Below are 13,568 nucleotides of genomic sequence, written 5' to 3'. Positions count from 1 at the left end.
AGATTTTTTTTAGGCACGTAACAGGCCCAGAAAGTATAAAACAAATTTTGCATTTTGTTCAGCTCGCACGCACGCACGCACGCACGCACGCACACATAATTATAATAAAAACACAATATTTTGTTTTTTAATTATAATGTTTCTTTATTATGCTGTCTCTTTTATCTCTTAATTTTATTTAATTCAAACTATTATAATCTTATTTCCGTGTAGAATATATGACTGTAAAATAAGATATCGAAGTCTTCAGGAGCTGCAATGAAATTTATCTCATTTTTTTGAGACTATTATTTATGCTGCTTATTATAGTTATCACTTTTATCACATATGCTATATATTTTAATATATGTACATATTTTATTACATCTTTTCTCATACCGTAGTAAAATTCTTTATAGATGGAATAAACAATCCACCGACGCACAAATTAAAAGTTTTCGATTCTCTTTGTAACAGAAACAGTATCATTCGTTGTATATGCAATGGAGCTACATACCATCGAGCATTATATCTAGAAAATGAATTACAAGTGACAATTTTTCCGATAAAATCTCTGAAGTGTTTTGCAAAATGTTTTGTATTTGTTAACTTCAACATTATGCTTGTTGAGCTGAGTTATTGATTTCTACATTTAATGTAAGTGTGACTCCTTGTGCATACTGCATATTTTTTAGTGTAGATTCGTTTCTTACGCGATAATATATACGTGATGATTGTGATTCATTACAATTTGACAGACATAATTGGCTAAAAACACATACAAGATAGTGCCACAAGTAAATAGAAAGGGTAATATTACTTCCTCTGCAGATGCTATCTGAAAAAATTGAAAATTATTTGATCCTCAATAATTTAATAATAGTTCTAATAATATACTTAATATTATATATTGATTAATTGCAATAAAAATTCTACAATGGTATATTAGAGTCATAGCACATTTAAAATACCTGTAAAATATATTAAAAATAATTTTTTTGCAATAAAAAATTTGGTAATTATTTACTATAGGAAAGGCAGCTTCAATGACCTTGATCTTGACATATGTTGTCAAGGTCACTGTCCTGCATAATGTTCAAAAGGTTTTAACCGTCGATTGTTATTTCTTAAAAAGTAAATAATTACCAAAAATTTATAGATTGCAATAGTTAAAAAATAATAATTATTTTGTTTTGTTTTTTTCATTAAAATAAGCGACTCTAGCTGTACTTAATAAAGAATACTGTCACGTAATAATATAATAAAACATTTGTATTTCTGTACATCTTATGCATGTTATCGGCCGAGAGTAGATGTATAATAACAATGAATTAGAAATCTTACTCGAAATAAATTGAGGCTCAGCGAGACTACTCCAAATAATATTAAACAAAACATCATTGTTTCACAACTGTATTGCAAGTGTTTGGACAATCTATAAAAATAAAAAAATTTATTAATGTAATATGTATGTCTACATATAACGTATTTTGATTATCGAGTTTATACAAACTTCATAGCTTCTCGATGAATATTTACAGCACAAATTAAACCCTTAAATATCAAAATTTGTTTTCTGAGATTAATATTTTGTAACATGTCCATGCTCATTGCACATTGGATACAATAACTATAAATAATGTTCGTGTTGTAATTATTTACAAATATTTATCAAATAGAGAATAATTGTTTTTGATTAAATTTAACTGATTTTTTTGAAAATTATCCGAATCTATATGGCCATTTTTGCGTTCACCTGCTGATACCTGGCAATTTTGAACATTCCACAAACATGTTGAAGGTACGAGAGAAACATTGTTCCTGTCGCTACCACTGTAGTTGCTCCAATACACACCGATGCAATAGAGTGAAGTAGTATAATATAAAAATATTCTTCTTCATCAAAAAAATATTCCGTCATAATTAGCAAGTGATGTGATATTGACACGTTTGTCGGGAAAAAAATGTTCAAAATATTCGACCAAAGTGATGCAACAATAAAAATCAACATTATGATAACGGCATACACTAAAAAGGTGTTAGAAAATATATTGCCATTTAAATTTCTTCTATATAAGTTTTACATTGATTTATACGTTATCTTATATTTATGTATATAGACATCCGGGAAAAAATTTATATACAATCAAATATAAATTTATTTTTGTAATTATATGTATATTATAACATATGTTTATATATGTTTTTTTTCTCTTGTGCAATCTCTGTCCGTATATACAAAAAAGAGATAAATAAAATAATAAGAATAATTGAAAAATAAAAGAATAATTTTACCATTTTTTTTTTTAGAAAAAATTTAGAAATTTGAATAAGTGAGACGAAATTGCGCATATAAAAATGTAGATCCAGAGTGTTTTTGAATTAATTTTCCAAACTTGAATTATGTATTTAAGACCTTAAAACAAAAGAAAACTCTTTGGAAGTATGTTCAAAAACCCTTTGTTTAAGTTTTACAGAATGAATAATGTCGAAATGTCTCTTTTTTTTTTGTTTTGAATGTCAGTCGTTCTCTCATCGATTGATACATGCCTTCGGGTTAGGGACCATCAACAAAACATTTAACAATTAAATATTAATTACTGTAAAACAAAAAAGAGAATAAATCTAAAAGATTATTTCAACATTATTTATTTCCATAATTCTGTAACTTAAGAAGTTAATATTTTTTGAAGGAAACGTTTGTGAAGAAAGTGTTCTAGAAAAAATTTATTTTGTTTTGAATCCTAAATGCATATTTCAAGTTTAGCTATGTAACCTGGCAGCATTCTGTATAATAACGTTTAAATAATATTGTCTGACTTCTTAAAACATGTGTTGTTCCAAAAAAAATTTCTTTTGATTATTTTTTTATTCATTTATTTTTTACTATTTTTCTTGTATATACAACAATGATTATACACAAGAAACATATATGGACATATTTTATATATAATATTTATTTGTATTGAATATATCTATATATATATATATATATATATATATATATGTGGGATAATATTTTCTTGCTATTTATTAAATAGTTAAACTATCCCGAAAGAAAAGGGACACTAATCAAACGGAAAATTAAATCACCTCAAAAAGAAACCTCGCGATAAAACTGCACACACACTAATGTCTTAATGTCTTCTCCTGATGTGTCATAATATTTTTTTTTTGCTATTCAATTGTCGCGGACTTATGTCGCGCTCTCATGTATGCATACGCGCGTCGCGCATTTCGCTGCCAATCATGCATCAATCATACGTACACACCAATCACGCGTACATAAAACAAATGCATCTTCTCTTTCTCTCACACACACACACACACTCTCTCTCACATATATAATATATATATATATGTAAATATATATATATATTGATATTTTTTCCTGGTTAATAATCTTAAATTTAATTTTGTTTTTAATTTATATATAAAAGGAAAGAACTAAAAAAATATTACTACTATTTTTATAATCCCAAAGAGAATTAATAATAAATACGTGTACACAGAAAGATTATTATAATTGTAAAATCATTTTCCAGTTTTTCGATTTTCTGAAAGTGAAATCTTGACAGTTCTTGCGGGTTAAGAAGATTGTCTTACTTGAAAGTGCAATGGTATAACGTTTGCTATTACGTCTATATTCGTCTACAATAGCAATTTCTGTTTTATCTGTTAACTTATTATATACATGTAGTAGTTCTTCCAATACATCCCTCACCTATTGTTTTAGCAATTTTATATATTGATTTTTTACTTAATAAGACGGAAAGCATAAAAACGTAAAAATTTATTCGACAAGTATGTTTATCCCGTCAGATAAGTAAACTATGAGTCAACTCATAAAGTTATTAACTGTATTTAAGCTATATAAGTTTTCAACTCTGTAAGCTACCAACTTACTGCTTTGACAGAGAACATGCTGTATTTGATTACAAAGAGAAGATAGAAAATTACGGAAGACAGAACTTTGGTAAAGAGGTCCGGAGTACATCTTTGTGAGATAAATATGGTACACTGCAAATAATAATTTTACTTACAAATTTACACTGAAAAGTTCTCTTAAATCAAAATTGGAAAAAGAAACAGGTCCATTAGAGCCAGGACGCAGAAAGTAGTACGTAATAACTTGACGATTTATTTTCTTTTCTTCTTTCGTTATTGTGTCTGCGCAGAACGTTACAAGTTACATACTGTGTATACAGTAGTACAGACAACGTCAAAAATTTATTAAAATTTTACCTTGCTTGTAAGATAACAGAGGTATACATATGCTCTGATAGCACAGCAAAACTTTTGCATTCAATTGTACGACGAAGACAGACCTAACTCTTCCCTCTTTGACGCTTCACCTAACCCTCTTCCATGTATATAGTGGCATTGATCAAACTTTTACAGGTGAGTGTACCATTTAAAATGGAAAATAAAAATAAAGTCGCATTTCTTTGATATTTAATACTTCATTACATCTATTTGCTACATCTTGGTTCTAATTGGTTTGTTTATTCCAATTTTGATTTTTTTATCAGGAGAGCTTATTTATATACTATATGTTTATTATTTTTTTATTTCTCTAAAGTTATTCGTATACACACACAAACACACACACACACACACACACACACACACACACACACACACACACACACACACACACATAGAGAAAGAACATAAACACATAAAATGTGTATTTTATATTATTAAATCTTTTCTCAGAATTGATAATATTTATGACAGATTTTTTATAATTTCATTTATAATATAAACATTAAAAAAAATAGACTGCACGTATATGTAGAATTCTACATCTGGGTAAATGTTTAATATTTATTCTTTTAGGAACGCTTTTCATACCCTAAAAATTTGACTATTTTGAAACCATTGCAACTCAAAGAAAAATTATATATATATTAATGTATGTATATATATTATATGTATGTGTATATAATATATGTATGTGTATGTATATATATTATATAACTGAACTATAAGCAAAGTGTTACTATTATATACAATTGTAATATAGTTGACATAATAATTTCATGTATATCTAATTTATGATATTCAAATTCTATATCAAAAATATAAAAAAATATTGCTTCACAGTAATTAATCATATGGAAATATTTACTGAATCTATTAAAACTTACCTGAAATATAACGTTTGTCGTTAGAATACCAGATAGACAAATAAATTGAAATCGAGTAAAGTTTGATTGTTGGTAAGGCCACAGGCCAACAGCGAGTAGAAGAATCTTGTTCAAATGAAAGAATTTAGTCTCGATGTCGATCATTTTTTTCAAAGGAGTGAGACGTGTATGAATGGTGGAGTAGCTGACGAGTTACTCTTATCCCCTCTTTTCCATTGATCGATCAACTATTATTTACTGTTTTTTTTTTGGTGTAAATTTTAGCACAAATTACTTAATTTCGTATGATACAAGGCGACATAAGATATTATCTTGTGCATTTTCTTTATCTTACTCGGAATACAGTCTCTATCTATGCGATCGATATAATAAATGAAATTAACCGAATGTCTTTTTTTCCATAAGAAAATAAGAAAATACATTCATTGAGAATATTTACGCAAAAGTCGCGCACGCATAATGGTCACTTTTTTTATACCACAATTTCACACACTTCAGTTTCTTGTGCGCATTCGTAACATACACTTCTCTCCATAACATAAACTCCTCGAGAAGAATATTCAGTTTTGAGCTTTTCAGTATCTTTCGGTTTTACAGCTTGTGCTATTTCCGAATTAATCAGAATTACGTACGGCATTTTTAATAATTTTTTAATTTTATTTATAAAGTATTTTTGTTTATTAATTCAATATTTTGAAATTTGTATTAGAAATTGTGTATTTATAAATAAATTGTCTTACGTTGAATTATATATACGTGTATATTCATATGTGTACGTGTCTGCGTGTAATGTTGGTAAGTCAAATTTAATAGAGATTCTCTCGAGTTTCTCTCAATTTTTAAAATTTATTTAATTTAAAATTTTTTTATTTTAATAAAAAATATTAATTTACTTAATTTAAATATAATTGTCTTTTCGTTTTCTCTCTCTCTCTTCCTCTGTCTCTTTCTTTCTCTCTCTCTCTCTCTCTCTCTCTCTCTCTCTCTCTCTCTCTCTCTCTTTCTGTCTTTTATTATATAAGTGTATATTTTGAGACTGATTTATAATATGTTTTTGAAAGAAAAACAAAGTTCTTGTACATTTTAAAGAAAGCGAAAATAAAATAATATGATTTTAAAGTTTGTTGATTTTTCCTAATTTTTATGAACATTTTTATAAAATTAATTTATTTTTTCAAATTTTTTAAAGCTTTTGTTTATCATATATAATAATTGAAAAATTAATAAATAAATTATTATTTTTAGAAAATTAGGTTTTCTTAAGAAAGTGTTAATTTTGTCATTTCGACACCACATGCAGATAGAATGACTTTTAATAATGGATTAATAAGATGACGAAAGATCAAGTTACGAATAGATTTTTTAATTAGATTTTTTTCAATAATAAAACGGAATAAACTTTATATTATTTTTATATTATAATATTATATTTGAAAGCAGTATTAAAGAAAAGAAAAATACAACAGAAAATAATGTATATCATTTATTTGAAAAAATTACTGTTAAATTATTAAATTAAAAGCAATTATTTATAAATATACATAATGTGAAATTAAATTAAATTAAAAATATAATAAAAGTAATTATTAATTATAAGGAAATTTAAAAAACTAAATTAAATAATATAAATATTATATGTCAGTGTCACATATACAACGTCACTGACAACGATTCACCGGGCAAAAATATGAAATTATGGTTGAGAGGGTCGGATAAGCGATGTTGGAGGAATTACCCTAAGTGCTAAACATACAAATAAGTAAAAAGGGATTGTTGAAGCGAAAGAGACCTAAAAAGACTTGTCAGTGTGTTTATCGAGTCCTGGTGGACGAGATAAATTCGTAGGCCAAATATATAATTTCGCTAAGCTAAGTAAATTATTGTAAAATTGCAGTAGATTTCCTCATTGAATATAAAAAAAACAATATGCGCAGTAATTAAATAGAAAAATCATTAATTATCTGATAACATTAAATTCTGTATTAGAATAGCAATCGATTTTTTTCTATTATTGTATCTAAGAAACAAGGTATTTTTATCATGTAACGTCAAACCTGCATCTTTGAGCCTAACATATACATATTTTACACGAAATATATAAGATAATATACATACATTAACGCGTTATAAATTAATTTTTTTATATACAAAATAGTTTTATTTATCTTTATCTTATTCTATATCTTTCAATAATTTTTTACAAAGTTTATTATTATTTTATTGTGTACTGTATTGTTTTATCTTTACTTTGTATATATAATAGAAAATTTTTTAATTTTTTAGTTGTAAATACAGTTTGATATAAATTATAAATAATTGAAATATATGATAAAAAATAAAAAAGTATGTGTTATATAAACTTTAGCTTTCCTTACAGTTTAAACATTGTTCTACTTGAAAGAAAATAGTCAAGATTGTCAGAATATCAAAAAAGAAAATCAATAAAAGGACTATCTTATTAACATTACACGATATTGTTAAGCGATTGATTATTTTTTATAAACTTCAGAATATGTGACTACGAAAAATTCGATGACATTACGCTCACTCCCTTCGTTTCCTGTTCAAAATTTCTTACAAAGTTCCTCGTTTTTACATCTATTATAAATCTAGAAATAATTTTTTGAAAATCCTTTTGATTTTGTTGTCTTAAGTATTTTGAGATATTTTCATTTCTTATCATACACAATTTTCTATATCTTATATCTATGTAAAATTCTCAATCTTTCCTGTTAAATTTGTTCTCGAGTCTTTACTATTCTTTCGAATAACTAATGTACTACTTTAAAGATTTAACGTTTAAATTAAAACGTTATTTAATTAAAACGTTCTTCTATTATTTCTATTAATATTTTAACATTCCTAACATTCCATTTCTACAAATATACATTTCATTATCTCTTTCTTCTCATCTGTTTTTATTTTTTGTTATTCGATTTTTTATTTCTCTAAAACGATCTTTTTTAGATTATTACTTGATTCTTCTGTATCTTTTATCTCAAATCTCACTTCTCCTTTAACTATTTTTATTTTCAAAAATTGTCTTTTGGTTTTTTTCTTTGATAATATAATTTAACATGTTCCAATTTACATAGAGCATGAAAAAGAATATTGCTATTCTTTACTTCTATATTCTTTCAGTAAATTTTTATCTTATTCCTTTATTCTTGGTCATTTTTCTTCCTTTTCTAGCATTTTTAAAATAGCAAATTATTGTAATATGTGTAATACAAAAAAAAAAGGTACGCAAAGTGCCAGCGTGAGATCAAACACGTGCGATTCAAAAAAATGAAGTGTGCACGATTAAACGATCGATACCCTAAAAGCGCGTGCGTGAATGTTCCTTTCCCTTTTGCGTAAAAACAATTCTGCACTATACCTTTATGTAAACATTTTCTCAAAAACGAGTCAAAGTAAAAATGCGCTTTCGAATTAAAAACAAAAGTTAGACAATTAACGCAATGAAGATTTTTTATAGCATTTATATTAATATATCATTCTTTATATTAAAAATTATATATGTATATTTTTTTTAATTTAGTGCACATACGTATCATACATATGTATTATTAAAACTTTACAAATTAAATGATTGTACGGATGTACCAATAAATATTTATTTAGAAGTGTAGAGAGAGAGAGAGAGAGAGAGAGATTTAATAACTACGTTCTTTTATTCGCTGCACAAGAAAGCCTCTAACTATAATCTAAACTACGTCAAAAAAATAAATTTTATTATTTTTCTAATATATGAAAAATATGTGAGTTATATATTTTTTTTCTTCATTACAATTTCCATATTTATTTTTTCTTTTATCGTGATTTCATTTAACTAAAATTATATTAATCTCGTCATTGTGTGGAATATATGACTGTAAAATAAGACACTGAAGTCTTATCAGCTGGAATAAAAAAAATCTAATTTTTATGTTTATTATGCACTCTTCTAGATATATTTTACATCTTTTTTTTCATACCGAAGCAAAGCACTGCATAGATGCAACAAACACTCCACCTGTTTTAAGAGCAAAGACTATCGAATTTCTTTGTAACAGGAACAGTATCATTTTCTGTATGTACAATGAAGCTACATACCACCGAACGCTATACCTAGAAAACGTATATTTTAAATAATAAATTTACATGAAAATCTCTTTAATGTATCTCGAATTAGTTCTTTATTAGTAAATTTGAGTATCGTGCTTGTGTAAGATATCTCTACATTTAATGTTACAGTTTGATATCTTTGTGCATGTGTTGTGCAAATACATTTCTTACGCGGAAGTAAATATGTCATCACTGTTATTTGTCACACATTCACCCAAATAGTTGTCTATGAAGATATATAAGATGGTGGTAGTTGCACATACTGAAGGGTACAGCAAGTCCACAATATTCTCTTTAGACGATACAATCTGAAAAATCTAAGATACTCTAATAAGATTTCAAGATAATTTAATAATTTAATAAAAAATTATTTTTTTTATACACAAGAAAGAAGATGATCACTTCTCATAATGATGTGCTCACTAAATATGTTTTCGGATCATGTATTACTGTATTACGTAATAATTTACAAAAATTTAGAGGTAAAGTTTAGAAAAAGCGTTTTCTTTTTAATATTTATTTTTAGTTTTATCTATTTTTATTTTTATATATTTTACTATCTTAAAATTAGACAATGTATTGTGTGAAATTACAAATGACAATGTATTGTGTAAACATTACTCAGGACAACACATGTCAAGGTCAAGGTCATTGGAGCTGCCTCTCCTAAAGTAAATAATTATCAAATATTTAAGTATTCTTAAGTAATTTCAAGTAACTTTTTTATTTTATTAAATTTAAAAATAAAAAAATCTCCAATATCTAGCATAATATTTAAAGGACTATGGCGTCATTCTATGGGAGGGGTGGGGGGAATGAAAAGTATCAAAAACATACTTTTGAATTTTGTTTAAAAGATTCTTTAGATTTCAATATTTACTACAGAATGTATGATACCCTTTCAATCATATTGTTTTTATCTCTATCTCAGAACTCGGTAAAAAATACTTTTTCTTCTATTAGCATTTGTTCTGACACTTGTGACTTGATTTATATTGTACAAAAAATATCAAACAAAAGACAGATCCCAGATGTCAGATCTTAATCGATTAAATGATCGCCAAAATCGAAGAAGGGAAATGTATATAACTGTTTATTTTTAATAATCGCATAACTCAAATGGTCAACCGTTTCAACGCAAAACCTCTGTTTTAAAAACGCAATATAAAGAGTTTTAAACAATAAATTTGAGAGAAAAGTAGAAAACTTACTCGAAATAGATTAAAGCTGACCAAGCCAACTATAAATATTACTAAACAGAACATCATTGTCTGAAAATTAGATAGAAAATAATTGGTTAAGCTTTAAAAATAAAAAAATTAATATTAAACGTGTATATAGTTCACGCACATCGAGTGTATACTAAACTTCATAGCTTGTAGATGAATGTTTACAGCACAAATTAAACCCTTGCATATCAAAGTGTGGTTTTGATTAATATTTCGTAGCATGTCAATGTTCATTGCGCGTTCAATACGATAGCTAGAAATAATGTATGTGTTATAACTGTACGCAAAAATTTATTAACTGAATGCATTTCTCGGGTTAAGTTTAAATTGTTTCATTTAAGCATTTGTTTAAAAATGATACATTATATGTATCTTTATATTTACGTTCATACCTGGCAATTTTGAACAATCCAACGATGTGTTCCCAATACATAACGAGTATTGATCCTGTCCCTATAATTACAAGCCCCTGGATGCAAGCTGTGGTATAGAAGTGAAACATAATAAAATAATAATATTTCTCTTGATCGATAAAATATTCCGTAGTGATCAATAAGGGATATAATCTTGACGCATTTGTCGGTAATGTAACGTTGGAAATTTGCGGCCAGAACAACACGATAGAAATACCAAAAAATACGGTGCAAACGCCAACTACTGCAAAAGTGTGAGAAAACGAAATAATCATTTTTTTTATCATATGAGTTTTTTAAAATTAATTTTTATACTGTGTCGTGTGCCTATGTTATAATTGTAACTTTAAAATTCTTCCCTTAATTTAATTAATTGGTGATTGATTTTTATCTCATAATTATTGTTATCTTTTCTACGACTTTATATAAAATTTAAAAACATTTGTTATTAATTATTATGTACACGGAGAAATTATTGTATTTTATCAAAATCCATTTTTCCATTTTCCAAAACTGAAATCTTGACAACTCTTACATATTAACAAGAACTTGTACAGGCAAATTTAACAAAATTTTCTTACTTGTAAATACAACGGTAACACGTTTTACCATTATACCCACATTTCGTCATAATAGCAATTTCATTGTTGTCTCTTATCTCATTATATATATGCAGTAATTGATCCAATGAATCCTTTATCTGTTGTTTTTAACAACTTTATATATTTGTTCTTATACATAAAATAATACCAGAAAATATAACATAAAAATTTATTGAAAAAACTTATTCTAATAAAGAAGCTATCACATAATTGCATAAACTTTGTAAACTATTATTAACTTACACTTTCGATATTTATATAGAACAAGTTGTACTTTACCACGCAAATTGCAGAGAAAAATATAGAAGCTAAGACTTAAACGATGAATTCTATAGTACATCTTTGTGAGATAAATGTTGTACCCTGCAAATTAGTAATTTTACTTATAAATTTGCATTAAAAAATATATATGTGTATATATATATATATATATATATATATATATATATATATATATATGCATGTACATACATGTATGTATATATGTATAGATATATATACACGTATATGGGTATATGTACTTATCCTCATATTTTAACAGAACTGATATAACAGTTTATGTTAATCTCTTTAAAATTTGACATGTAAATTTTATTAAAAAAATGGCAGTATTTCATCAAATATGATAACATTAATATCATTTATTATTATTCAAATTTACCTGAACTATCAAATTTGTTGTCAGAATACTGGACAAAAAAATAAATTGAAATCGAGTGAAATATGATTGTTTGTAAGGCCACAGGCCAATAAGGAGTAATAGAATCTTATTCAGATTAAAGTACTCAATGTTCATAATTTCTCTTGTGACGTCTGAAATACATATGATTGGTAAAGTAGCTGAAAAGGGTTACGTTTATTTCTTCCTTTTTCCATTGATCGATCAAATATTATTTACTTTTATACTTTTGTAAATTGTAACACAATATTATTAAATTTGTAAATTTTGTGTAATAGAAGGCAACGTAAGTCTTCGCTACATTGAGATCGCAATATTCATATTTTTCCAACAGTGTTTTTCGAAATAATGTTTCTAATTATGCGATCAATATAATGAGAGAAACAATTAAACAACTGACGCATAAAATTGGAACTCTTTTTCTAAAGATAATTATTTATGATCAATAACTATGTGTTAATATTATATAATGTTAAATGTGTTAAATATGATAATATTAAATAATGATTTTATTTAAGAGTATTAATAGTGTAGAAATTTTATAGCACTAAAAATATTTATTCAAATAAACCTAAATTGATTTTACGTTTCTAAAATATACACAAATCTTTAACTTTATTTACGTATTATATATAATTTTTGGTACCATATTATTTGATACCCGTCTTTTCTCGCACTCCCTCCTCATTTAAAAAATTAACCCAACCCAACCTGTGTTACAAAGCAAAATCTATTTTATGTTCTAGATACAGGTTGAGTTGGGTTCATTTTTTAGTTGGAGTGGGGGTGCAGGGAGAGGGGTGTAGCCTTTCCCCTGCATTCAATGTATCACATTTTAATAAATAGATCCATTAAAAATACGCTTTATTAAATATACATGATGTGAGAAAATTATATTCTATTTATAAATTTTTTTTTGATAATATAATTTTTTTATAAACAACGACCAACTGCTCAAACTTTTTGAATGTTTCTTAGGGTCATGACCTTGACAACATATGTCAAAGTCAAGGTCACAGAAGATGAGTCCCCTTTTCTGAAGGTTTACCATAATTTTTATTTGTGCATTGTAAAAAAGTATTTGTGCTACTACTTTTGAATAATATAACACAAAATAATGTTTGTTACTAAATTAATTGAATTAGTATTTTATATACAAATCATTTTACTTGTGTTTTCCAAACTTATAGTTAATTATTCATGTCCGATACTTGTAAATATCATACATATTATATGTATAATAAATCATATTGCTAGAAATATCTAAATACATTTGAGTCAAGAGTTTGACTTTATGTGCATAATATTGTATAGTATATCGTTGACTTTTCTATATTTTTTCTTCTCTATCTGTTTTTATTTTCAAAAGTTGTTTTTCTTCAGATAATATAATGCGGCATTTTCCA

General features: G+C 26.1%; 2 protein-coding genes across 2 annotated transcripts; both read right to left on the bottom strand.

The window, feature by feature from the left end:
- Positions 1-199: 199 nt before the first annotated feature.
- On the bottom strand, positions 200-5,276 carry LOC140671307 (uncharacterized). Its single transcript, XM_072902565.1, has 9 exons — positions 5,133-5,276; positions 3,886-3,999; positions 3,586-3,703; positions 1,746-2,007; positions 1,493-1,609; positions 1,324-1,414; positions 693-817; positions 379-511; positions 200-253 (listed from the first exon to the last, which is right to left on the bottom strand). Exons 1-9 carry the CDS (start codon positions 5,274-5,276, stop codon positions 200-202), a joined length of 1,158 nt encoding a protein of 385 aa, XP_072758666.1.
- Positions 5,277-8,984: 3,708 nt separating this feature from the next.
- On the bottom strand, positions 8,985-12,279 carry LOC140671306 (uncharacterized). Its single transcript, XM_072902564.1, has 8 exons — positions 12,145-12,279; positions 11,476-11,581; positions 10,861-11,122; positions 10,608-10,721; positions 10,451-10,541; positions 9,411-9,556; positions 9,110-9,242; positions 8,985-9,050 (listed from the first exon to the last, which is right to left on the bottom strand). The coding sequence occupies exons 1-8, from the start codon at positions 12,277-12,279 to the stop codon at positions 8,985-8,987; spliced, it is 1,053 nt and encodes a 350-aa protein (XP_072758665.1).
- Positions 12,280-13,568: the final 1,289 nt, after the last annotated feature.

The sequence above is a fragment of the Anoplolepis gracilipes genome, chromosome 11 (assembly GCF_047496725.1).
Source record: "Anoplolepis gracilipes chromosome 11, ASM4749672v1, whole genome shotgun sequence".
NCBI classification, from domain to species: Eukaryota; Metazoa; Arthropoda; class Insecta; order Hymenoptera; family Formicidae; genus Anoplolepis; species Anoplolepis gracilipes.
Note: the sequence above shows the minus strand (reverse complement) of the source record. Positions and strands in the feature narration are given on the sequence as shown.

Coding starts and splice junctions, on each gene's coding strand:
- LOC140671306 (XM_072902564.1), bottom strand. CDS start 12,279: ATGAACATTGAGTACTTTAATCTGAATAAGATTCTATTACTCCTTATT. Junction 10,722..10,860: donor GGATTGTTCAAAATTGCCAG/GTATGAACGTAA, acceptor CATTATTTCTAG/CTATCGTATTGAACGCGCAA. Junction 9,051..9,109: donor CTATGCAGTGCTTTGCTTCG/GTATGAAAAAAA, acceptor CATAAAAATTAG/ATTTTTTTTATTCCAGCTGA.
- LOC140671307 (XM_072902565.1), bottom strand. CDS start 5,276: ATGATCGACATCGAGACTAAATTCTTTCATTTGAACAAGATTCTTCTA. Junction 3,704..3,885: donor GCATGTTCTCTGTCAAAGCA/GTAAGTTGGTAG, acceptor CTAAAACAATAG/GTGAGGGATGTATTGGAAGA. Junction 512..692: donor CATCACGTATATATTATCGC/GTAAGAAACGAA, acceptor TTCATTTTCTAG/ATATAATGCTCGATGGTATG.